Here is a 26,630-nt window from a genome sequence, read left to right on the forward strand (position 1 = left end):
ATTTATATAAACATGAAAATAATATGTTTGATGTTTAGTCATAGTATTAGTATGTGCAAAGACTTATAAACTTAAATGTGATTGATGGATGTGTGAATATATTTGCATATATACATGTATGTTTAGTACCATCCATACTTGGCCATAAATGTAAAGAACAACTTTCCCTCCGTAATTTCTCCGCTCTGTTGATTTTGTATTTTATTTCCCAAAATCCGGGTTTAGGTTCTATCTCACACAGTCATCAAAAGTTTTAAGCTCCTCCTAAACTTAATATTGAACATCCTGGTTTCTGTCTCATTGTTAACATAGGCCCAGGCATGCAAAAGTGCGTAACAAATAAATTGAGGAATGCATTCATGAAGCAGCAAAATGTAGTTTGTATCACAGGAGTCATGGTTGCTAGGAAAGGTGTGCCCTTACTTGGTTCTGCTTGAGGCCCATAGTCAATATTTTAATAAGTGCAAACCCCAGTGACCAATATTAAGAACATTTTTGTGTACAGCCTTGACACACTTCGCAAAACTGGAGCATACTATCATTGGCACCATTTTTTATTTTGACCTCTTACTAAAGGAAGAATGATTGTTTAATCCCTGACATGTCAAAAATCTGGGCAAATTTTACCATTTTAATTGAGCATTTTTTAAAACTGATTTGTACAACCTGTACACCTGCTACAACATTGGACATGTCTCCTCGCATTTTCTATTTAAGACACTGTTACATTCTTTGACCACTTGTTAACAGGAGACTGATCTGAGAGCAAACCCCTTGCCCAATAATTGTCAGTATTGCAGAAGTGCATACTTGATCATAAGTTCAAAAAATAATCACAAGCCTCTATTGCACGAGTACTTGCTGTAAAATATGGACATGCTTCTTCATTAGCTCATTTTGCGCACTTTCATTTTCTTGTTTATTTCTATAAGTATTAATTATGAATATCCCTGGTAGACATGGTACACACCTAGTCACATTAGTCTAATTTATCCACGGCTCTGCAGTATTTAGAAAATTAAAATAAACATGATTCAGGGCAGTTATTTTTCCTCCCTTGATGGTGTTGTTAATATTCACGTTAAATCATATTCATGATCACACTTGTGCTCCAGCTTGAATTTAAGGTCAGATTCTGAATACTGTTAGACTCTGCAGTAGTCAACTTGATTATTTCAGTAACAAATGTTACCCACTCCTCTTTGTACAGATCTTCAGAGGAGCTAGAAACCTAGAGTGAGTAAAAAGGGGCATGAAGACCCTTCCCTTTGGCAGGTTCGATCTATAGGTCAGTTAGGAAAGCTATCATATTCTATCCTGAAACACGCCAATTTTCAATTAGATGAAGTCTTGATGTGCCATTACCAACCAGGCAGGGCCATGTTAGTTTCTTTTTGCTCCTTTGAAGGACAACAAAAATTTGGGAATTTTCCTTCAGGCCCCTCAACAGACAACCAAGTGTTCTGACAATCTAAAGTTTGTCAGAAGCACAAACAAAGTTTGTTAATCTTTGAAATTGAGCTTAACCAGCTCTTTGCAACAATCTCAACTATTTCTTTGGAACTTAGTTCTTGCATTGAAAGAGTTTGCTGACATTTTATCCGTGGCCAGTCAGTTAACATTCACTTTTTTTATTTGACTTTTTTCATATACAAATTGTACAAATTAGAGATTGCTAATATACAACCAGCGACACTTGCACATCATGAGTTAGGGTTTAATAAAAAACACCATGTTTTAGCAACTGTCATGTATTAAAGGTCAGTGAACTATCACCAGTGATCTAATGCTGGTTCACTGACGCAGAACTTCCCTGATTGATAACACAAATGCGCACTTTGGGATCACTGATTGAGATCCAGATTCTTAGGAAACAAATGGGCCCTTGTGTTTCACTGAACCTGAAATCTCGTAAATTATTTTCATGTGAATAGTTCCCTTCATAATAATATATGAAATTGGTTATTGACCCTGCCCTGGGGCCTGGTGCCATATGGTCAACTAGATAAGTCCAAACCATCCACCATTTGGGCAATGTTATTATTATTGCTGGTTTATTTAATTCAAACTGCCAATAGCGGCCCAAGGGCTGGATTGCAGAGCAGTTTTACAACAGAATTTAAAAAGGCTACATAGATAAAAAATTATTGAATAGCATACACAGATAAGTTTCAATTTCAATTTACATAATGATATTAAAGACATTTGAAGCAAAGAAGAAAAAAGGGTGATTGTATGGGGGAATTTACATAATAAAAACTACACGTTTGTTAAAAATGACAGAGGGTTACACTTGACAATACATCGGAGACAGATGCCGGAGCGGCCCCACATCCCCAGCGCTATCTACACTGGCCGCATCACCCTAGGTGCCATTGTCTCAAGACACCCTTTTAACCGGGGCAACCAGCCATGACAAAGACGCCCGACTCTCCACGGGCAAATGCAACACTGCTCTCTGGAGCGGTCCCTGCAGAGAAAATACCGGGCTCACCTGCGCCTGGGACAACAGAGCCCTTTGACCCACTGCGCCGTTGGGGCTTTTGATTTCTGTATGTCACCCTGTCTTCTGGCTAACTTCTGGGCCTTTCTGGGGAGACTGCTTCTACCTCTACAATGGCATCCATACCTGCCCAGAGCTTCAACTTATTTCCAGTTTGCTAAGGAGGACTTTGAAAATTTCCTGTCTGTCCCTGAGATTCCAGCTGAGGCTAAAGCTAAATCTTCCTCTGATGCTCACAAGCCTACAGGAAAGTCTCCATTTAAAGACAAGGACAAGTGTTTCGTCAAGTCTACTTTTACTAGACTCCACAATGCCTCACAAGATGGTCTTCACTGCATTGTGTTTATGGCACTCCTCTCAGAATATTTGGCCCGAGCTTGTGACGAAGATTAACCAGTTACTCTGGACTTGGCAGCTGTCGCACTTTGAGCACTTGATGAGGACATCAACTCCATCTTCAAGCAGTTTGTTTGTATCTCTGTTTTAGCCACTTCTGCACACAGATCCAACACCTTAGACGCCATGGACATTCCCTGTGACGGAGTCAAGTCAAGACTTCAAGAACTTCCCTTTACGGCAAAGACCTTTTCGCAGGGAAGTTCATGAAGATGATGGAGTGAGAAGTTAGGCGCACTGACACAACATATAAACTTAGCTTCCGTGAACCTCCACCGGCGGCTCCACTTCGCTAATTCTGTCCTAATGACCACCAGACTTGACCCTTCAGACCTCCATGTCAGGGCGGTTCTGGTTCCTTTCGCCCCTTTCGTCAACCTAGTTACCAGATGAATCACGGCAGTCCATTCTCCTCTCGACCTACCAAACCACCCTTGAGGAGCTTCAAGGGAAGAACTACCGAGTTGCACTACCCCCAACTTTTTGGGGTAGACGTCGCTGACTATTCAGACCTGCCTCTGCCTGCCGATCCCAGACCTGTCGGCGGGCAACTTCAACTCTTTGCAGGGTCTTGGGAGCAAGTCACATCTGCTGGGTGCTCGAGACCATTCGTTACAGATATGCCCTCAAATTTGCGAGCACCCCTGTGTCTGTACCTCTCCTCCATCTGACTTCAGGTCCTACTGACAGAAACGAATGACAGGCACTGGAGTCTGACATAGACTCTCTCCTTCGGAAATATGCTATCTGCCCGGTTACCGAATCTCAAGCGAACAAGGGCTTCATTTCTTCCTCACTCCAAAGATAGAACTCAACAGCTGGTGACCTATTATCAACCTCAAACCTCTGACACTTTTTCAGCTGATACAAATTTGCTTTTGAAAAATATTTAATAGAGTACAGAAATTTGCATTTACTTTTTACAGTAAACTATGAAAAGTATCAAACAAGAAAGATACACATTGACATATATTTGTTGATGCATTTTTACAATTTGCCATAAACGGCCTGAGAAAAAATGTCTAGTTTATTCATAAATTGGTTGACTGATTAATTGGCTACAAATATTATCGAGCAGAAAAAGTTGTGGAATTCATCATTGTCCCCCCCCCAAAAAAAAATCAACTTTCTGAGCCATCGTCAGCCAGGAATTGACCTTTTTTTGAGCACAATGAACAGCACCCTCTATTGTTGAGATATGTAGAGTATACTGAATGTTATTGCTTTTGATGACGTCGGGCCCAGCATGCTGTGTCATCGCATTCGCTTGAATGCCATCGACTTCGTTGTGATTGTGTGGACTTTGTGTGCGAAGGGTATTCGTAATTTAAAGGTTATAACACAGCTTAGGTGGAATTTAAATTGAAAATTAGTTTTAAAAATGTAGCTTTTTCTCAGGGGTAATGTCGATTGTCGATCCCAACAAATGCTAGAGGATGAAGAGATATATTTTGCACTAGATGTCATGTCAACGAGCCAAACAATGACATTTCTAGCTGCTCGTGGCTTATATCAGACTCCATATTGTGTCATGGCCTGGAATAGCAGATAAGATTGAGTTTCTCAAACCACCTAGCTATTGGTCCAATAGTATATGTGATTTGGAACTCATCCCTTCAGTGGTGAAATATTTGGACACATTTTGTGTTGTTTATTTCTATGGAAATTTTAATCAAAACTTTACTCAAAGACTTCTGAGAAATAAATGATACTAAAAATTAAAATTGTTTTTTGCAGATAAAAATCATGACGGAACCTGCAGGTGGAGCTACACATACCTCCATGGACAGATGCATGGTCTATCTCAGCTTGAACTGGAAGATAATTGAAAAAAAAAAACAATTGAAAGGAAAATCATGGGTTGAAGAAAAGAGGCCAATTTTATTGAGATTGCCAGCAAAATACATTAATAATTCCATACCCTGACCTCGCAGGTTCAGAACGCACTGAGGGAACAGTCACCCAACAAATATTGCTTTTTTAGGAAGAATTGAAAAACACGATTGAATGGGAAGTAGAGCAAATAGGAAAGAGAGTCACTGGGAAAAGGTAATTTGTTCAATTTTTCAGATTGCTTCATACTTTTAATCACTAAAATGCTTAGCGAAAGAGAGACCCAGACCAAGTGAGGAACTTACATTGTTGAAATAATAACTCTCAAATAAAGAAAAAAAATCATTGTAATTTTATTTTAAAATTCAATAAGTTCAAAGAACATTAAGTGAAAGTGAAATGAAGTCACATGATTTCTTTTCGTTATTTCCCCCTTCCTTTCCAGTTTTGTTGCATTGAAATACAAATGCATAATGATCTCATTTCCAAACTGAGGTGATCATCTCTTAAATGATCACAGATTTAAAAAAAAACTGCAGTAGCAGCGGGGTGCGTGTGTGCTCTTTCCAGAAATAACTGTCAATAGAGGGCACTGTCATTCATGGAGATCAATAATAATGTGCTTCTGCCAATGCATCCATTGCAAAAATGTCTTTCTGTAGCCAAATTTAAAATCCATGAGGACTTTAAATAAGTTCTAAAGACTTGCTAAATTGTTTTAATTGATGTGATTGAAAAAATTTGATAGTATTCACTGATGACTGGGTCAGGTAGGGTTTTAACCCTAACCCTCCTGAATCCTTCACCTGTTGGAGGATTGAGGAGGGTTAGGGTTAAACCACTGTGGGACGGTCACCCAATCTCTACAGATTCCATTTTGGGCCTCTCCCATAGACTTGAAAGATGCCTACCTTCACATTCCGATTCACCCATGAAGCTACGAATACCTATGCTTCCTATACAATGGGAACCTCTTTGAATTCACAGCTCTCCCCTTCTGCCTCTCCACCTCACCCAGTGTGTTCTTGAGGGCTGCAAAGATCGTTGCCGCTCACCCCCGAAAGCGGGACATCATGCTGTTCCGGTGGCTGGACGATTGGCTGATCGTCAGCAGATCGTTCAACAAAGCAGAGGTTTCTACCCGCGTTACTTGCAATATCACAAATTGCCTGGGCTTCATCATCAACCATGAGAAGTTGAATCTCACCCCAACGCAATACCCGACCGTATCTAGGGGCATCTATCAACCTTCAACAGGATCTTCTTACAGTATATAAGGGATACCTGCTCCCCCTTCTAGAGTATGCTGTGCCACCCAGGAATGGCAGAATAACTAAACATCATGCAAATCTTCTTGAACGTGTACAGAAATGTTCACTCAAACTTATATTAGGATCTGATCATAATCATTATCAACATGCCTTAGGTCCTCAAATTTGCCACAGATGTGAAAGCAAACTCAAAGTTGAATAATGTTATCCCCACTCGACCAAGCAATGATAAAGTGCTTCGAAATTCCAGTGATCCCCAGTTGCAATGTAGAACAAATAGATTCAAGAGTAATGCAGTACCCTACCTCACTGACTCTAACTGTAATTGATTCCACTTTATAAGTTGATGACTGGTCTCTGATATGTTCTTAAACTATCTTTTAACTTGTTCTTTGTTCTTTGTTTTAAGTTGTGATGACTAGTTTGTTCAAGGTGCATGGATCTTGTAACCTTTAAACAATCTTCACCTAGTATTCTTTTTATTGTTATTAGACAAATGTTGTGAGTTGTCAGTCTCTGATCTGTTCTCAAATCTTTTAATTAATTTGTGGTTCTTACAGTTTCCTCAGGTTGTGGCCATTATTTATTTTGAAGTGGTAAAATGGACTTGAATTAGTACTGATGTTATTGACGTCCCTGCTCTGCTGTCCTTGTCATCGTCTACACGTATTGCTGGGGTCCTGTCTGTGGTCATTGTTGGTTTTTGTTTATTGTGAACCATTTATTTTTAACTTAATTTAACCTCATAAAAACTATTGTGGCGAATGCAACTGACACCTCTTGTGGTGGACCCAGTAACCGGCCGGATCAGGGATGGAATTGACCTGGCCTAACCCCACAAATATATTTATTAACCTCGAGCAAGGATGAGCGGCTACCCTGACTCAAGGGGGATATCAGTTAACGAACGGCGGACTAAGCCTAGGGGCAGTTCGTTGGGTGGAAGTTTACCACCAATTAGGAAAGACTGGATTTATCTGGTGATACAGTAATGAAACACAGGGAAACCTAAATGAACCTCACAGTGACACAGGATTTCCAATTACAATAATCAAGTATTTGATTTATTGCAATAAAAATCAATAAGGTATATAAATCACACAAGGTTTATGTACACAATACACCTCATAAGGCAATACAATATGCCTCACATGGTTAACTAACCACCCGACTAACTTAAACACAGCTAGTATACAACCCAAGGGTTACCTCACTAAATAGATAGCCCTCACACAAATAACACAGAGTGTCATGCAAAACAGGGTCGATCTAACGAAAGGGAAATTACCCTCACAGCGATCTGAATACATCAAGTAAACATCAATGCTAGTTAGCACAATGACAAGATTGCATTCCAGCCGTCACCCCACTATCAGTGCTTACAGACGACAAGCAATCCAACGGCAAAGACCACTAGCTCCCAGCCTAGGTTCACAATGCTCAGCTCTATCACTAAAGTAATCTAGACCCAATACGGTTCGCTACTACACCTACCAGTTATAGTCACTACACGCAGCGCCCCTGGTGCAGCGTCCACGCTATACCTCGCACAGCACAGAACGGTAGACAGCGTCCTCCACGATCCTGCCACTCTGCAACCCAGCAGCGAAACCAACTAACTGATTGTGCGGGCTCTAAGCACGCCGCAAGCGCCCAGACCTAGTGCTTTACGCAACACTGATTGGTCAACGCAATGCTTAATAATTCATGACTTAGACTGGCATTCATGCCTACCCCTGTTTCGTCACGCTATGTTTTCTTGATAGAGCAAAGAGGATTTTAGTATCTTAATGGAAGATGATAATTAGAGGAGGTCTGAGGTTTGCATATCATAGAGAGTACTGATATGGCATACACAGCCTTGTTGGGGTTTCATAAATAGGCTTTTGAGGGATGATGTCCATTATTTATAATTTTATATGTTATATGTATTTTTAACTGGATCTATTTTAAGTAACGCTTAATGGAACTTTTTGTGCTGACTTGATGCAATTCAATCTCTGATTGCCTTATCTCATTTTAAGAGAATAAATCATTTAATGAAAAAAAAATGAAACAAGGCATAATCTCACCAACGACCCAACGCATCAACAATCTTCTCGACTGCGTGAAAGTCTTCTCTACTGAGCAGTCTGCTGCGGCCTGTGCCTGGCTCCGTCTCCTCGGCTTGATGGCCAGCATGGTGGACCTCATCCCCCTCTGCAGGCTTTACATGCGTCCACTACAACTTCATCTTTTAGCTCTCTACAGGCCAAAATGGGACTCAATCAATCTCCAGGTCCCCATATCGGACTTCATTTGCCCCCATCTCCAGTGGTGGTTAGTGAAGAGACACCTCTCTCTCGGAGTTCCCTTCCCCAACGTGAACCCGGAAATAACTATAACTTTGGACGCTTCTCATCTGGGCAGGGGAGCCTCCCTACCACTGCTTCAAGCATCGGGAACATGGCAGCTCCAAGGGAGTCACATCAATATACTGGAACTTCAGGCCATATTCAACGCACTGAAAGCTTTCTGCCTGAGCATCATAGGCAAATGAGTCCTCATTTGCTCGGACAACTCCACAGTGGTGTCGTACATCAATCACCAGGGAGGCACGCATTGTCCCCGCCTATGCTTCCTGATGAGACAGATATTCTTTTGGGCCCAGGATTATGGCATCAACCTCCAGACGACCCACATTCCTGGTGCTGACAAATCCATAGCAGATGTCTCTCTCAGGGAAAGGTACATCCCATAGAGTGGACTCTGCACACCAGTATCGTCGAACAGATCTCTGCCGAAGTAGAGAAACCAAACATCAATCTTTTTGCCTCAGCAGAGAATGCCCAACTGCCAGTGTTCTGCACCAGATTTTACCACCCACAAGCCTGGGCAACGAATGCTCGTCAAATCAACTGGAAAGGGATGTTGGCCTACGCTTTCCCTCCAATATCCCTAGCAGTTCTCTCCAAGATCGAACAGGAACGCTGTCGTGTCCTTCTCATCGCCCCCTTCTGGCCACATCAGCCATGGTTACCGCGTGTGACCAGACTTCTCATCCGGGTACCGGTGATCCTTCACCCTCATCCAACATCACTTCACCTGACTTGTTGGCTATTATCGAACAGTCCTTCATCAGCAGGACTTTCTGATGAGGCTGCCAAAATGGCTTCTAAGTTTACCAGTTTACACACAGTATCTACGACTCTAGATTACAACATTATACTTTGTGGTGTTCAGAGCAAGGTCTTGCTCCAACCAAACTTTCTGTGACTTCTATAGCTGACCTATTCATGCACCTGTTCAAATCAGATCTCCAGGTTTCAACTACCCGTAACTATCGGTCAGCCATTGAGGCTGTTCACGATGTCTTCCCAGATGGCTTGACTGCATCCGACGATACTGCTCTTGAATATCTACTCTGGGGAATGTTTCTTGAGTGTCTTTCAACGAAGAGACTAATCCCTTCATGAGACTTGTCAGCTGTTCTCCAACTGCTTGCTGGTTTCCCCCTTTGATCCTCTCAGCGACGCATCGTTGATCAACTTATCGGTGAAACTGGCATTCTTGCTGGCAGTTAATACCTCACGCTGCAGCAGTGAACTGAAGGTATTGTCCATCTCAGCCACATCCGATGGGAACCTCATGGTATTCGTCTCACCCAATGATTGGGTTTCTCACCAAGAATCAGTCAGTTTCCTTCCTTCCTCCTGACATTTTTGTACCAGACATTACCAAACAAACTGGGACTCCCGACGACAAAACATGGTGCCCAGTGTGAACTCTTAAATGGTACTTAGCCAAAACTAGAAAAAGAGGAACAACTTTGTAGCTTTTCATCACTACAATAAAACCTCACCGAGCTGCGACCAGAGACACTATAGCCAGATGGACAGTTTCGGCTATCAAGTTTGCCAACCCAGATTTGCCGAACTCTGTGGACAATAAAACACTATGCCAATAAAACTTTACAGCTTCTTTTAATTTCGGTTGGTTACAGAGTAAATTTGTAGCCCTGAAATGTATTTCCATATAATACAAATTCTGCCATCGTTCCAGTTTCATGTGTCGATGACATGTAATGGGTAGGTTGATCAAGTTAATTACCAGATTTCAAAATTTAGGTTAGCAAAAATCTGCCAGATTCTTGTCACAAATTAGCTGGTGCTGTGAAATGGGTAATACAGAGAAGTAGTGGTCTCTCTTGGGTCTTTTTTTACTTCGCCTTTGCAGTCCATCTCATCCATTTGTACTTTCAACTACAGCCTTTTTGTCCCTTTTTTCTTGCTTGGGAATATTTGAGGGTTTTGGTTTCAGAAGTTTGTCTTTTACAATCTGAATATAAACTTTATTTTCACAAAGTGGTTTCACAAAGGAAAAAGTGTAATTGATTGATGGACACATTTGTCCTTAATAAATGAAAACATTTATTAGTTAACCTAAATCAGTTTTTGGGGGGACCCAAAAAGTATTTTTTTGGGAATCTTAACATAGAATTTCAACTAATTTCTCAAAAGTTTGAATAAATAAGATGTTTGGAGAGAACATGGCCAGTAGAATTTTATTTGACACATTGAACACAAGAATATTGTCATTTTACATGTATATTATAAACTAATATACAGAAAAAGTAGTCCTTATTTTGAAAAAAAATGCAGCCAAACTATTCATTTGCTAGCAAAAATATTTTATTATCATAATGCAGAAGTTAATTGCATTTCTATAATACCTTAGTTGCAATCCTGGGGTCATGCATCATTGAGCAACATTATCTTAAATATGTAACAAAATTGGTGATGGGAGTGATTCATGCTGACCCAAACTGGCAGAATTTGAGCACAATTGAGATGGAAGACAACAGAAATGAAGGGCATGGAGACTTAACTTCTGGTTTAACTTTTTCTTGAGTGAAGCATTTTGTAATGGGAATTTATGGCTTTCATTAGACATGGGCATTGGAGCTCTTCTTGTCTCTGCTTATCTTTGTTTTTACATTGAATATTTATTTGTTTTATTTTCAGTCTCCCATGCAATCCTGGTTCAGTACAGGTCCAGGTCTGGCTGTCTGTTGAGGTTGGGTTGGATTTGGTCAGTCTGGGTTGGCATGCCCTCACTTTGTGAGAGAGAGGACATGTATGGGGAATATCTGTAATGTGTAATTTTGGGAATGACAGACAAATTGCCCTTGGCAAATATTTTCAGATCCCCCCTTCTGTGAAAGCACTGAATAAGAGCGTAAGATCAACTACATCAACAAGTTTGATACCCACACCCATCTGTTAAAACCACCTGATTTTTCTGGTTTGTCATTTGTTTTACAGATTGGCATAGACAAGTACGGATGGCGGCATAAAATAATGGATGCTGTCCATGAAATTCACAAGAGAAATTGGGAACCCGGGAGTGTGCAAGCATCAGGAAAAAGGATACTAAGGTAATGAACAAACAGTTCAACAACTGGACATCAACAAATACACCTTATGGGGGCTTTTCTGCATACTTGCAAAAAGTATTTTCTGGCAAAGATTTTTTTCGTCTGCAAGTTCTCCATGAAAACACATTTACTTTGTGCGTGTTTATCTCACATGGACTTTTGACTTGAAAGGTTTATATCCTAATAAAATTTTACCCAGTTGAAGACCAAATGGGGACCTTATTTCTCGAAGCATGACATGATGACATGCCCTCAAAGTTTAATCTTTGAAAGCCTATATTTACAGAGCCATATGTCCGATTAGGTTTAAACTGGCCACAGGCACTGATTGAGGCATTATAAGAAGGTAGGAGTGACATAATGACTTCATCACCTTATTTTTAGAGTGTAACTTACACTCAGCTCCAATTGGCAGGAACCAAGTTTTCAATTTACTCCTTTTGGAATGAGGTGAATTTCTCCCCTCACGATTCAAGGGCCCACGTACAAATCACTGTCAGCATGCAGAGAAACTCCAATATTCATTACAAATAAAATTTTAAAGGCACCAGTGATTAAATAATTTATATAAAAGACCAAGTCTCAGAAAACTGCGTGGACTGTTGACATCATTAGAAGGTTTTGGTAGGGGTACTAATAACCCTACCAAATTTTGCCAGCACTCAGACCAAGACCTAGTTCCTTGTCAGCCTAGGCTGCTGTTGGTTAAATTTTAAATCGCCACAAACAGTATTACACCCGATTGGTTATTTAGTGACCTCGCAGATGAGACACTCATCAGCAGAGGCTTGTGGTATCAGTCACTATTAAAAGTGAAAAGGCAAAGGATGCAAAAGACATCCCAGACACAAATTACATCTTGAAATAATTTGCAGTACCAGCTGCTACATGTGACCATGGAGGAAGGACACAGAAGGAGTTGTAACTCAGGCACTTCAAAGCATCCAGTGATGGTCGCCGCCGAGTCTGACGAATAATAGAAAGCATTCCAAAAATGCCTTATTGCTGCCTGCATCTTAGCTGGACAAGTGGGGCCAGTAATACCCTGGCAACACTTGTAGTTTTTTGCTTGCAATTAAATACAAACTAAAAAAAAATTCCCGATATTAGACCTACTTTTGCCATCATAAATAAACTTGTTAAATTTTGACACACTGTTTCATTATCCATGCAAAGTTTGTAATTCTAGTCTCTTCCATCCAATATACATAAGTGCCAAAGACTTGGAACGAATTTGGCTATACTGGCCAACAAAATGTTCACTACTACTAGAAAGCTTAGTTCATTAGCAACAAAATGCACTATTTCATCACAAGGAGTGATCGTGAAATGTCATAAAATACGCCTTTGTACAAATGCCATAATAAAAATGATTTAAACAAAACACAAAATCTTACAAACAGCTTGGCTATTTATTCCTAAAAGCGTTCGATAAGGGCATCAACTGCACATGAACACTGCGGGTATGCAGCCTAATAAAAGCAACTGCACAAACATTACACTTGATGATGTTGTCGGTTCATATCAAGCACCAACGATGGCATGTATATTCAGCTTCCTATACTGCAGTACACAACGTTTTAGGGATGCAGATTACCTACGAAAAATTGCGGCGACGATCATCGGGTACAAAGGGGGCATATGGTTGCAAAACAGGTGGTAGGTAGCAGGCGTGCACTGTGCTCTGCCTATGGACATACCGGGCATGCCAGAAAGTGGTAATCGGCCAGATGTTATAGCCCATGCAGTTCAAACTCCTTCTGTGTCCTTCTTCCATGATCACATGCACAGGTCATGTAAATTGTTTGGATTTTCCTTCAAAAATACATGAATGCAATATGAAGGTACATGGAGTCATAGTGCTAAAGCTCTGCTTTCCCGTGGCCCAAAGGATGAAGCAAATTGCATTGTGAATGCACTGTGGCGGAAGTACACGAGACTCAACAAAGCATGAATAGCACACTGTTTCCCCGTAGCTAAAATAGCGAAAAATGACATGAAATGGACAGAAGCCTGTGACCCCCATGACAACTCCAAGCACATTCCACACTTTGACACTCTGAAAACATGAAACGATCAAAATACTTCAGCAACTGGTTAAGTTCACAGCACTAAATTCCTCTTTATGCATAGGTATTTTCCACTTTTATGTATTCATTTTCAGGTTTTAGTGCAACATATTTTCAGCAGTCCAGTGGAGTGTGTTTTTTCTGGGCTGTCAGCAGGCTTATGCAGCACTTACCAGTCTATGCAGTTATGCACTCCATTCACTCTGATGAACCACTCTGCTTAACCCCCATGTCAAAGAACTTGTAGCATTGTTACAGACACAAAGTTACGTGTTTTCATTGTGACTCAGATTAGACATTTTGAGCATTGCAACCAAATCACACTCATGTAGATTTGCATACATGTATGCATAATTTACCCTGTAATGTAAGTCGGCTTAGGGAGCCACCCCGCTCCCCTGTGGTATGGTGGTGTGGTTTTGCATTTTCTGATTAGCGGCCTCGACGAGGAGAGACACGATTAGGCTTGGGCTGAGGCACTGCAGGCCTGGATTGTCACGATCAGGTGGACCGGAGTACCAAGAAAGCTGATCGATACCCTCCTTGACTAGAGAGAACCGGAGTTACGTGACTCCTAGATCAAAACAGCCTCTGTAGATCAGGTGGACTGAAGTACCGCGAATCCTTTGATCTTTGATGACCACTACCAGGATTGAGGGTGCGGCACAGGGCTGACGACTCTCCACATGCAAAATTCACAATAGTCGCATACAACATTCTGCTAGATGGTGTGATGACCACGATGTTTCTCCAACCAAAGCTTCTGTAAGCTCAGTTTAGGCCTTTTTCATGCATCTCTTTCATTCAGGTTTCCAGACTGCTACTATCCGCAACTACCAGTCGGCCCTGGCAGCTGTTCAACAATTGATCAACAATTTCTGATAACACAGCCATCCACTATCTACTTCGGGGAATGTTTGTCGAGCACCTTATGTCAAAGGCCTTGTTCGTTCTTGGGACCTTGGCAACCTCTTGCGTGTTCTCGCTGGTCCCCCCTTTGAACCGCTGTCCGATGCATCTGATCTCCATCTTAGCATCAAGCTGGCATTCCTCCTGGTGGTCGTTACCTCTAGACGTGGCAGTGAACTGCATGCCCTGTCAACTGCTGAAGGTCAGATACGCTGGGAGCCACACGGAGTTCGTCTTATTCCAGTCATCGAATTCCTGATGTTTTCGGCCTCCGGACATTTTTGTCCCTGACATAATCTCCCTTTCGGCAGATAGCTCCGACAAGAAATGGTGTCCGGTTCGTACCCGCAAATGGTATCTCGCGAGGACCAAGCGTCACCGTGAGATTCGTCCCAGGCGAAAGACACCATAGCTTGTTCGACGGTCTCGGCCATCATCTTTGCAAATCAAGACTTGCCAACTCGACATGACGAGACGACTCGATCTCATATCAGAGCCCATGATGTTCAGGCCGCCTCTGCGTCCTGGTCATTCTTCAGAGGTGTCTCCTTGACAGACATTTGCCAGGCGGCTTGTTTGATATCTCCTTCCACCTTCACCGAGTGCTACCTGAAAGATGTCCTTTGGAGTGAGACGACTCACGGCGCATCAACCCTACTCTCAGCAATTGGGACAGCATCCAGCGCTGTCCCTCACCAAGCAAAGAATTTCTCACCGTAGATGCTATTCCTTTTTTCTAGAATAGTGAGTGTTCACTTGAGTAGCGCTTACCTATCTTGTAATTACTCTCCAGTTGCCAACCCTCCTCCAGGGTACGGTGCCACTCTGCATATGTAGGCTGGACAGGGGTATGTGAACACAGGAGACTCCTCCCCCCATTACTTACCCCTGTCCAGCCATTCCCGCTTGTCTTCCCCACTTTGGCTCAGGGGAACTTCTCCGCTTCGCATTGCATTGTGGTGGGTCAGGGAGCAGCGTGCATAATCAAGTCTTTTCAGCGAATTGTAACAGGCGCATGGGAAATTTGCATATGTAAGCTGGACAGGGGTAAGTACCACTAGGAGACCCGATCCACATTAATGTGGGGGAGGAATTTTAGGTATGGCAGACACAATAGGAGGGCACTATTTGGGTTAGGTAAAATCTTTTGTGTGTTTTATTCCAAATTTTCCCACTTCAAATAGTACCCTCCCATTGTTAGCCATGCTTCAAACACTCTTATCTTTTCTGAGTGTGTGTGGATGGGATTCGCTAACCTTACATATGTAGTGTGGACTATAATGGGTATGATCCACAAATTTTGAAGCATCAGCTGTAGATAGGAGGAACTACTGTCGACATCTTTCCTGAACAAATCAAGATATTTTTTTCCCCGAATTCTTCTACAGTCCTTGACAAAATAACTGGAACACCTTGTGGGAAGCACGGTGAAAAGATCCCCCATTTAATGTTGCAGTCATTTATTGGACCAGGATTAAGCCCATCTTACCCAATGAGAAACAACATTGACAGGGGGTGAGGGGGAGGCATATTGCAAGGAGATTTGTCCAGGATTGTCTCTATAAAAAGTCTGTCAAATCCTAAAACGGAGTGCGTACATCCCGCTCTTAAAAAATGCTGCTAGCGCGATAACTGCAACTGTACCTTCATATTATATTCATGCAACCTTAAAAAAGGAGAGTCACTCACATCCTCATCTTTTTTTTTTTTCATGGTCCACCGTTGCAATGTTTCATCTGAAACCCAACCAGAAAGTGAAAAGAGATCAGACAGAATTTTTTACTCATATAACTATATAGCCCTTCAGAGTGAATAAAAAACTTCATTTGAGAGAGATGTGTGCTGAATTTGTATGATGCACCATTTACGATGCGCCGAACTTATCCTATTTTCGATGGCCAACCTAACTCTTGTTGCTGATACCTGTGAGCAGCAATCACATCCTCGCAAATTTACTGTGAACCCTTCCACTGAAAAAAATCCTGTACCAATGGATGATCATTGCTCATAGTTGTTGTATTACTAAATGTTAAATAACTATGTATTTCCATGTACTTTCTTTTTTTGGGGGGGAGGTTATTTTGCTCTTAACAGGGCATACTACCACACCTTGCCTATAACAGTCATTACATGTATTTATTCCATTCCATAACCATCTAATGCTTACAGCATCACACAGCAGCGCCCAAAACAGCAACGCGGCAACCCCCCCGCCCTCCTGGATGACAAAGACTCACACCCATGACACCCACTTTCCACTGAGAAATTTAGACAATCCTGGACAAAATAGTTGGAACACCTTGTGGGAAGCGCGGTGAAAAGATCCCCCTCTCCCCCATTCAATGTTAGGGTCATATATTTGACCAAGATGAAGCCCATCTTACCCAATGAGAAACAATGTTGACGGGGGCGAGGGGGAGGCATGTTCCAACGAGATTTGTCCAGGATTCTAGAACGATGATGTCAGGATGACATTATTAGAGGTCACTTAGCGTGCCCGTTGGGTCGTCGTTAAAAAAACACTATACAAATTCTTGTAAAGATTGAAATTTCCTCCTCTTAAGCCATTTGCTAAATTCTGTATCATCTGGCTGTGTGCCCTAATTTCCCACAATACCTAGTGGAACAGCCACCATGTTCTTTTTTTAGCACCATAACAAATGGATGTGTTTTGGCGAACTCCAAGTTTTGAAGATTTTTTTTTCACTACACTACGTTGTGTCATTTCTCGATCAACTACTACTTCCTAATGAACTATTCTTTATTGTTATACAGCTTGTGGTTAGACTGTTCCATTTTTGACACCTTTTAACCGCCTTTCGTTGTTGTGTGTAGGTGTGTATTGTCTCCATTTTGTGACCGTAATAAAGCTTTGTGATTAGACTGTTTCTTCCATGTCACCTCTGTGCATTGGCTATCGTACTGCATATATAGGTGTGTTCTTTTTTGTGTCTCATATTTATGACGGAATAAAGGTTGTGATAAAAATTTTCTTTCTTGTCACGTTTCATCGCATTTAGTATTGTTGTGCATGTGTAGGTCTTTTTCTTTTGTATCTCCTATGTGTGCATTATATTATGTGATGCATTCACAGAAAGGGAGACTCATTTTGGAATACCCACCCCCCTCCTAGTTGCATTTGTGGTGTGGGGGTCAGGTCTCTGGTTAGGGGCTGGTCCACGTCATCGCACGAGCAAGGGTTTGCTAGTGTTTGTAAGACCACTGGTGTGGCAGTTTGAGTTCCTAACAAATGCTGGGAATAGGCTAGTGTGTCGGCTTACTATTCCCCTTTTGTTACCGTCGGTGGGAGGGGGTTGACCTAGTGATACCCAAATTTACATCTGTCTCCATTGTAGCTCCTAGATTTTCCAGAGTGTGGACATCAGGCTGAAGTGAGTAGCCCAGTTCACACTCTCCCCAGCTGGCATGGGCAGGGTCACCGGCAACATGGCCAAGAGGCACAACCCAATGGTCCCTATTCTTCACGATCCAGTCTGGCATGGCGGGCTCCGTAGTAAGCGTAGTCCCCTAGTTCCTAACTGCCCTTACTGGCAGTGCATGGTCCCGCTCCAAGCTTGAATTAATACTGGCCCATTCATGCTCCTCAACAGGCCTGCTGAAGCGTAGTGAGTCTCAATTCAGTACTTACCGTGGTGCAACGGAGCTACAGTGACCTCGGTCACCATACCGTGACCGTTGCCTATGCCAGGTGGTCTCACAGCATTTTCTTGGGCAAACCTACCACCCCAGGCTGGCTCACTATGCCCATTCACCGAGCCTTTGTGGCCAGGAAATCAGCAGGTTCTACCCACATCATCCACAGGCCCATTCATCACTCCGTCGACCATTGACCAGACAGGGTGGTCTCGCAACACTGCTCTGGCCAAAATACCACGCCCATCCTGCTCACCGTAGTCAGTCGTCAAGTCTCTGTGGCCAAGCGGTCAGCGGCATCTACCCACTCCTGCCCTGCCAGAAATTCTGCATCAGATATGGCAACAGGGGCCTGACCCGCAATGGCTATGACTGTCCAGTGTCCGGCCAGATCCACAGGAACAGTCCAGCGATTCCGAAAGAGCTATATAAAATGATCCGTCGATTTTTGAAAAAACATGTGGTTTAATTAAAGCCAAATGAAGGAACCTAAACTGTGCGGCTTTATTTTCGTTGCCAAAACTGAAGTCTGTGACAAGATGTGGCCTACATGCTTTGCAGAATCGCAGCGGCACCGTGCTGTACCCTGACCCATTTGTCTGCAGTACGCTGATGGCCCACTGTTGGCTGCATGCCAATTGTGACTCCCAAACATGATGAGCATTTGGGTGCTACATTGTGAGTGATGAAAACTACACGTACATAGGAGTTTTTCCCACACGCCAAATTCCTTGCAATGAAATTTCTTGTCGCTGATTACCCTCTATTTCTTATTGGAAACTCAATTGTAACATCTGAAGGATCAACACCAATTAGAAACTCATTCCTTGGAGTGTTTATTACTTCCCAAAAAAATTCTTCTGCTGGACCAATGTCGCATTTTAATCTTTAAGATCGAAGCAAACTGTGGTGGAAAAGTAGGCCTACATGTACTTTGTCACATATTACAAACGGAACTGAAAGAAAAAACCTAAACAATGCAGCCCTTTGCCTGATATTAATTCTCCCTTTACCATGAAATACTTGAAATGGAAGTAACAGTTGAAGCTTTGAAAATTCCCATGATGCTAGCTTTTGAACAATTTCCCAAATCCCACAAACCTTGACATAAAATCAGCAATCCGAAGTTATTTAAAGTCAAACATTTCCAGGGTTTGCCAACTAAACTTAAACCATTCATAAGAAAGAGAAGCTGGCAAGATCAGCAATGGCATCAGCCCAGATGGAAATCGGTGTTCAAATTCATGCATGTTTCTAATAGTTCTGCATGCATCGACCACTCTCCATTGGCGCACAGACGTATGGATCTGTGGCTGTGGGCCGACTGCAGGCGTTTCTTTGCGGATGTTTCGTGTTTAAGTCTTTGAGATGTGCACCATGATTACTGTCATTCACTCTGCCAAAACACAAATCTTTGACTGCTTTTCATCCTTCATTTCTGCCATAAAGAAAAAAAATTCTACTCAACCTATTGAGTAAATTGAAGGTCAAAATAATAAGCAATTCTCAAAATTTTCCATTTCTTATTGATTTCCAGCTAATCCTAAATCTCCCAGGTCGAACAAAATCCAAGGTGTAACAAAATCCCAGATGTAACAAAATCCCAGCACCTCGCCCACAATCTCTGGAATAATTACTTGACATGATGCATGATGATCAAGACTGCCCAGTTGCCAAATTGTCTCCCGGAACGCTGGAAAATCGTGTACTCAAGCCACAAACCCTCCCTTGTCCATTGGCATGGTCAGGTCAAGACTTCAGTACAGTGGACTGAGTCCCAGAGACTACTTATCCATATTCATGAGGTCCCTACAAGTTCCCTGCTTAGGAACCCTTGCCCTCAAGAGGTTCCAATTAGTAAAATTTATTAACCTCCTTAACATTTACATATCAATCATCAAAACCCCCATGCATCCATACGCTAACATGTTTGATGGGCACGGTAAAACTATAACTGTTTATATTAAACACTTTTGAAAACAAACTAGTTAACATTTACAAATGTCAAAACTTTCACAGGAATCACAAAATTTACAGAAATGTTAACAATTCTTCGAGGTAAATACCTCTCTCAAACCATGTGGTGGTTGGCGATTTGAATTTTGCTCTCAATGAAAACCTGAAACCCACCAATATAAAACCCTACTACTCCAAGGTAATTTAACTCGGAATAAGCGACACCCAAATTAAGGTCCATGTATACTGCATAAATAATCTTTTCACAAGAACAGGTATGTTTTCAAGGGAATTAAGTTGGAAAAAAGGAATGATTCTTAATTTCATTGACGGCTCAGGGATACAAGATTCCTAAAAAAATGTTCTTAACAGAGGCCACTGAGGCTGTAGCACAAAGTTACTTAAATGTGACTAAGAGGGTACAAAAATGTAACAAGGGTACATTGAGTTGAGCCGATATTTCTAATTTGTGAAACGGTTGGAGGCTCCTCTCTCAGAGTTTGGGACAGATTGAACAACAGCTTCACCCTCTTGCTTAGTACCGGGATAGAGGGCGTCAGCACACTTATTAGACTTCCCTGACCTGGACTGAATATCGAGATCAAAAGGGGCAGACTGAGCCACCCATCACTGCTCAACAGCACCGAGCTTTGCCGTTGGAAGATGTGCGAGAGGATTGTTATCAGTGCATACCACTGTGCCACGTCCTAGCAGATAATCTCTGAATTTTCCAGAAACAGCCCATGTAAGAGCTAAGAATTTCAACTTAAAGCTGGAAAGATTCAAGTACCCCTTCTCAGCACTTCGAAGGCCTCGGCTAGCAAAAGCCACTGGATGTAGCTTCCCTAACTCACCTGGTTAGGAAAGACAAGTGCCCAACCTGTGAGTGAGGCATCAACTACTAAGACAAAGTCTCGGCTGAAATCTGGAGACCCCAACACTGGTGCAGTACATAGAGGGCGCTATTCAACATGGGCGGTTGTGTTTTTATTTCTCTCCATTTCTAATCTACTTTTTATCTACTCTGCAATGGTTTTTTGCTTGTCCTTTGCCATCAGTGTGTTCTCAGTATAATCATCTTCAGATTTATCGGACTCTGATCTCCTCAGCAAATGTTATCTTTAGGATGGCGACGGATTTCTTCTTGATGATTTGAACTTGTGTGGCTATGTTCAAAATGGCCATCTACCTATCACGTACATGTTCAGTGGGACGTGCAGCAGCGATGACTTTCAGTTTCACAACATCTTGCTCTACACAATTTCAATATCGTCCCTCGCTCTCACTATTCAGTCTGGGATCTTTGACGGTTACTACCATGGACTGTCATCTACACAAACTCTCTGGGCAGATCACATCTTCCCTGGCACACATCTGTCTGTTGGAACCTGTTCCCCTGGACTAGGAACCGGGCCCTACACTACGCGACCACTCATAAAGCCAGGTATTGTAGAGTCCCTATTGCTTACTACAGCAACTGTACAGCAAGTTTCCATCTGACTCACCTACCTGTTGCCTTGTCAGGCGACATTGAGGCTAACCCTGGCCCTGCCAAATTTCCCAACACCCAATGTGAGAAACCAGTCAGGAAGAGCCAAGAATCAAGTGTATCCTGTATAACGCCTGGAGTATAACGCCTTCAATTCCAATCGGAACTGAAGTTACATAACTTGGACTTGGCGTTCGTCACTGAGACTTGGCTGGACAGTACTCTTTACGATGGAGAGCTTCTCCCAAACTCTAAATTCTGTATCTTTAGAAGAGATCAGAACAGACTTATTCTTATAGCTGCTGCCAAGCATCTCCACCCAGTACACGTTGTGGCCCTTGAACATGTAGACCTTGAACTATTGTGGTTAGAAATAACTACTAATTATGGTAAAATTCTTTTTGGTTGACCGTACAGACTGTCACCACTCTGACATTTGGCTATTCACAATTAGGATTGGCAACCCGGATCCTACAGGATGCACCGACAATCAAAATAAATAACAAGATCAAACGGTCTTCTTGAATTCCAATATTCTGTATTCCAATATTTACAAAATGAGCTCGGCATGGTATTAGAAAGTTAACTTCTTACAGAATTATTTAATTATTTACAGGTTTGTGATTAAGTCATAAAAGCTCAATTATACTCAATTAGTCAATCAAGTGACTCTGGGATCATCACATCAATTATAAAAAGAAAGGTGCCATCAGATATCCACTTTAAATTTTTGAAATAGCAAAACTGATAGGTCCACCATCTGTTGAAGTTTCTGTAGACCCCTGAATTTGGTGTCTAACAAAACTGCAGTAGATCAGCCCAAAGCTCGGTCAAGCAGAGCAAGTTCAGAGTCTATGCTCCTTAGCAATACACAAGGGACTCTTCTCAGTCATCGGTAGAGTCAGTGGGACCAGTCTCAACATAAGGCCATCTACAATAAATGTAAACCCAAAACCTTAACAGTTTTAAAGAAATAGCGTAATCATGCTCCAATTTGTTTCCTTGCCAACCTTTATCTCCACAATTCCAAATTACCACAAATCTTATATCATTATCCTTATTTTCATAAATGTAAATTTCCAGTCTTCTCAAAAATCATCAGCCTCGATCTCCAGGATCAGCTTAATAGTCTTATTACTACAATTATGATGAAACTTTATCATCTGAAGGCTTTTCCTTCGATGTATAAAAGCAAGAAAATCATCAATATTACAACACTTAACGGTAATTTCCTGAACAACTGTCTTGGAGGTGAACTGTTGCCATGAAGTGCTTATTCCGATTGGGACGTCTATGTGGCTGGAATTACGCCCTAGTTTGCCTAATTCTCACAAAAACAGATTTTTCCGTCCTTTTCCGAAGTGGTCAAAACAGATCCACAACAAAGCTAAATCTGCTGGCTCAGATTTCTGATGCTAGGGAGTCAAAACCGGTCTTACATCACACAGTCACTCTCCAAACCGCATTCTTTCTCGAGCGACTAAAAAATGACTTCTGACTCTCTATCTCTCTCTCACATAAAAAAACTCCAACATGCACCCAAAGATTCTAATTGTGTCCGATTGTACAATGCGACCTATTCTTCATCAACTGGCATGATTTGATTCACAATAATATGATTGGTGTTCTGACAGTTACCACGGCCTGAACAAAAACCGTTGCTTAAGACGGGAAGGCGTTTTCCCACTTTGCGAAAGCCTTCTCTGGATGGCAGAGTTACGTCTACGCGGGAATGATGAACAATTCATTGGCTAAAACTTTTGGACGATTCCATTACCTTCGGGTTGGATTGAGATATACTCAGAATAAAAACAATCAACGGAACACGGTAAAAACATAATCGGAAAACACAATGTTCAATTCATGCTCTGGTTGCACTGTAACACAGACCTCCCAATTCTTCAGCTCAATTCTTTGTTGACTATCAAAATGTCCTCGAATCAGTATTTTACCGGTGCCATAAGTATTCTGCCATTTTCGTGGTTGGTGACCTTTATATCAATTTTGGCCCCTCTGTAATCTGTACAGCTGGGTTAATAGATTGGCTCCAGCTTGCTTCCAATATTTTAAATTTTCATCAAATGGTTAACCTGGTTACTCGTAGGAGTTCTTTTGACAACACGAAGGTCTCTACCCTTGACCTGATTTTTACTAATAGACCTGATATCGTCAGTCATGTTTCTGCAGTGCCTTAGTGATCACAGTGGAGTCTTATTTGATTGTTCTACCACCTTTGACAGTAAATCTTTGAACCATACTTTTTGTCAGTACGATAAAGCTGACCAAACTGTCCTGTGTGACACGCTTGATCGGGTGCATTGGGACACATATTTACATGTATCTCCTGACTTGGGTATTGACCAAATCTGGGATAACTTTAAAGATTTACTCTTTACAGCTGTCCATGATGTTGTTCCATTGGCCAGGCGAAAAAATAAAAGAAGGCGGCCTTGGATCACTGGTGAAGTAGTTGCCCTTACTGGAAAAAAACATAGGGCTTACAAAGCGGCTGTGAGAAATAGTAATAATGCCCATCTCTGGCTTAAGTATAAAAACCTATGTAACCTATGTAACAAGGTTAAATATGCCATCAGGAAATCCTACAGTCATTATTTAAAGGATTTGGCCGACAACTGTAAAACTAATCCTAAGCGTTTCTGGTCGTTTGTGAGCTCAAACCATAAAAAAAACGTCTACACGTTGAGGGGAAAACTATAACTGATTCTGTGACCATTGCTAACGAATTTAATCGTAGCTTTCTACTGAATTTTTATACTGACAGTAATTCTTTTGTTCCTATTCAGCGTAGCCATACCTGTAATCAGTTTAGGTTGACTTCAATTCAGACTTATCCACTTGAAGTCAAGAAACTTTTAGATAACCTTCAAGTTCACAAATCACCTGGGATTGACAACATTTTGCCTAAGCTCCTTAAATTGGCTGCCAAAAGTTTAGGTTATCCGTTGACCAAGATATTTAACTCTTCTCTTGCTATGGGCAAGATACCATCCGAATGGAAATTCACCAATGTTGTTCCTATGCATAAAAGTGGGTCTCCCCACAACCTGTCTAATTATAGACCAATCTCTCTTTGTTCCGTAGTGAGTAATTGTGTTGAAAAAATTGTTGCCAAACATCTCACTGATCTTATGTACAGAGGTGGTATTATATCCGACCGCCAGCATGGTTTTCTTCCAAAAAGATCCTGTATTACTCAATTGACGACTGTTTATCATGATTGGGCTAAAACATTAGATACCCTTAATCCACCCAGAATCGATGTCATGTACTTGGACTGGTCAAAGGCCTTTGATCGTGTAAGTCACAGTGTCCTCCTAATAAAGTTGCACAAATATGGCATGTGTGGTTCTGTTTGCAGTGGTTCCAGTCTTACCTACAGAGACGTCAGCAACGAGTGTAGTTTTGTGGGTCATACTCTGATTGGGTTTCAGTTCCCTCTTCAATATATTTGCCTTTGATTTACCTTTTTTGTGTAAAGTCAAGTTTAAGACAGTATGCGGATGACACTGTGATTTATAGGACCATCTTTAGCAAGCATGATGAGCTCATATTACAAAATGATCTTTGCAGTATAGTTACCTGGTGTAATCTTCATCATATGAAGCTTAAAACCAACAAATGTAAACTGATGTCTATTACTCGCTTCAGAATCCCTCATAGACCCATATATCAGATTGATTCTCGTAACTTAAATTTTGTTGATCAGTATAAATATTTTGGGTTGGTTATCTCCAGAGATCTTTCTTGGAGTCATCATGCAATTCAGTTGTCTCAAAAGCTACTAAGACGTCTGGTTTTACTAGAAGACTGGTAACTCCAAAGACCCTTATATTTTTGTCACACTTTACTGCTCTCTTATCAGACCTGTTCTCAAGTATGCTGCCCCAGTTTGGTACTCAAGTTCTCCTTCATAATAACCATTACTGGAAGGAGTTCACGGGCGATTTACTCGTTCCTATTTGGGCCTCCCAAGACATCATTTGCCAAATTCCAGCAGGGATAATATAGAGCACTTGACCCGTTGTTCCAAGCTGGGTCTGTCCTACTTAACGAATACCCTTAACTTTTTGGTAGTCATCTTTGTAGCCAAATGTATCTATAACAAATTCGACATTGAATCAGAGAGATATATCAGTCTGAATTCTAGACACATTGGTGATGTTAAATGTATTCATCATTATTCTAGAACTATAGCTTTTCATGAGTCACTTTTTGTGGGATACTCTGCCCGCAGACGTTGTAGATAGCCTGATCTTGGGTCTTAACACTTTCATTGCCAAACTGAGGCTACACTGGCTGACTCCTGTTGTGAACTACATGCCATCTTGCGCCCTTATACAGACCCTGTTTTCTGTTTTTGTTTTTTAATCTCATGTTTTTCGGGTTCTTTTTTTTTCTCAATAAACTGCTTGTTTATTTTACTTGGGGTTTGTGTTTGTATGTTTGTGCAGTCGTTGCTTGTTTTCTGGGTCGTTTCTTCATCTGTACGTTTGTTTGTTGGGTTGTTTGTCTTCTGTCTGGTGTGGGTGGGCGGACCATTTGTTTGTTTGTTTGTTGTCCTTCCCTTTGTCTTACATTTTTGTTTCTTGTCGACTGTCTCTTTGGAGTTTGTTTTTAGATTTTTAGTTACCATCTGGGTGTATTCCTTACTTTTCTTGTTAATATGGTGCATTACATAGAATTATCACATAAAGTCAAGGATTTTGTAATACCTTGTAGGGTTAATCTCTTCACCCTTGGGATTTCGTGTTTTAAAGTGAGTCTGCTAAAATGTTGTGATTTTGCAATTTAGGGTTTTTAGTCATGCTTTGGGAGAACTACTTGATAGTGATTTAGTTCTTTTTTAGTAATCCCGCAGGGGCATGCAACTGTTTTGGTGTTTGGGTATCAGTCTTTTTATAAGATTTGATGTTATATTTTAACTTTGTCTTCTTTATGTCTATACTGTGTGTAATTTTTTTTTTGCTTATTTTGTTTTATCCATTGTAAACTTTACCTGCGAAATAATAAATGAAATGAAATAGAACCTCCTTCTGGATCATGAAAGCTTTGTCAGCCTCGTCAGACCAACAGAAGACCTGATGCCCATTCCCTGCTTTTTCCTCTCAGCCAC

At 41.4% G+C, this 26,630-nt stretch overlaps 1 protein-coding gene across 7 annotated transcripts in view; it reads left to right on the top strand.

Moving 5' to 3' along the window:
* Positions 1 to 26,630, top strand: part of LOC110990299 (ankyrin repeat, SAM and basic leucine zipper domain-containing protein 1-like) — a 107,032-nt gene that overhangs the window by 72,489 nt on the left and 7,913 nt on the right. For 3 of the 7 annotated variants that reach the window (XM_022255204.2, XM_022255203.2, XM_022255211.2), the window contains one exon: positions 11,307 to 11,419. In XM_022255204.2, coding sequence (XP_022110896.2) covers positions 11,307 to 11,419 — 113 coding nt within the window. Of the gene's footprint in view, positions 1 to 4,636; positions 9,952 to 11,306; positions 11,420 to 23,894; positions 26,564 to 26,630 lie in introns of those variants that run through there. The other 4 variants (XR_015425082.1, XR_002599802.2, XM_022255210.2 and 1 more) reach the window with 4 other exon arrangements.

Source organism: Acanthaster planci, linkage group LG04 (genome assembly GCF_054643075.1).
Source record: "Acanthaster planci isolate LZ-2023a linkage group LG04, COTS_SCS, whole genome shotgun sequence".
Lineage (NCBI taxonomy): Eukaryota > Metazoa > Echinodermata > Asteroidea > Valvatida > Acanthasteridae > Acanthaster > Acanthaster planci.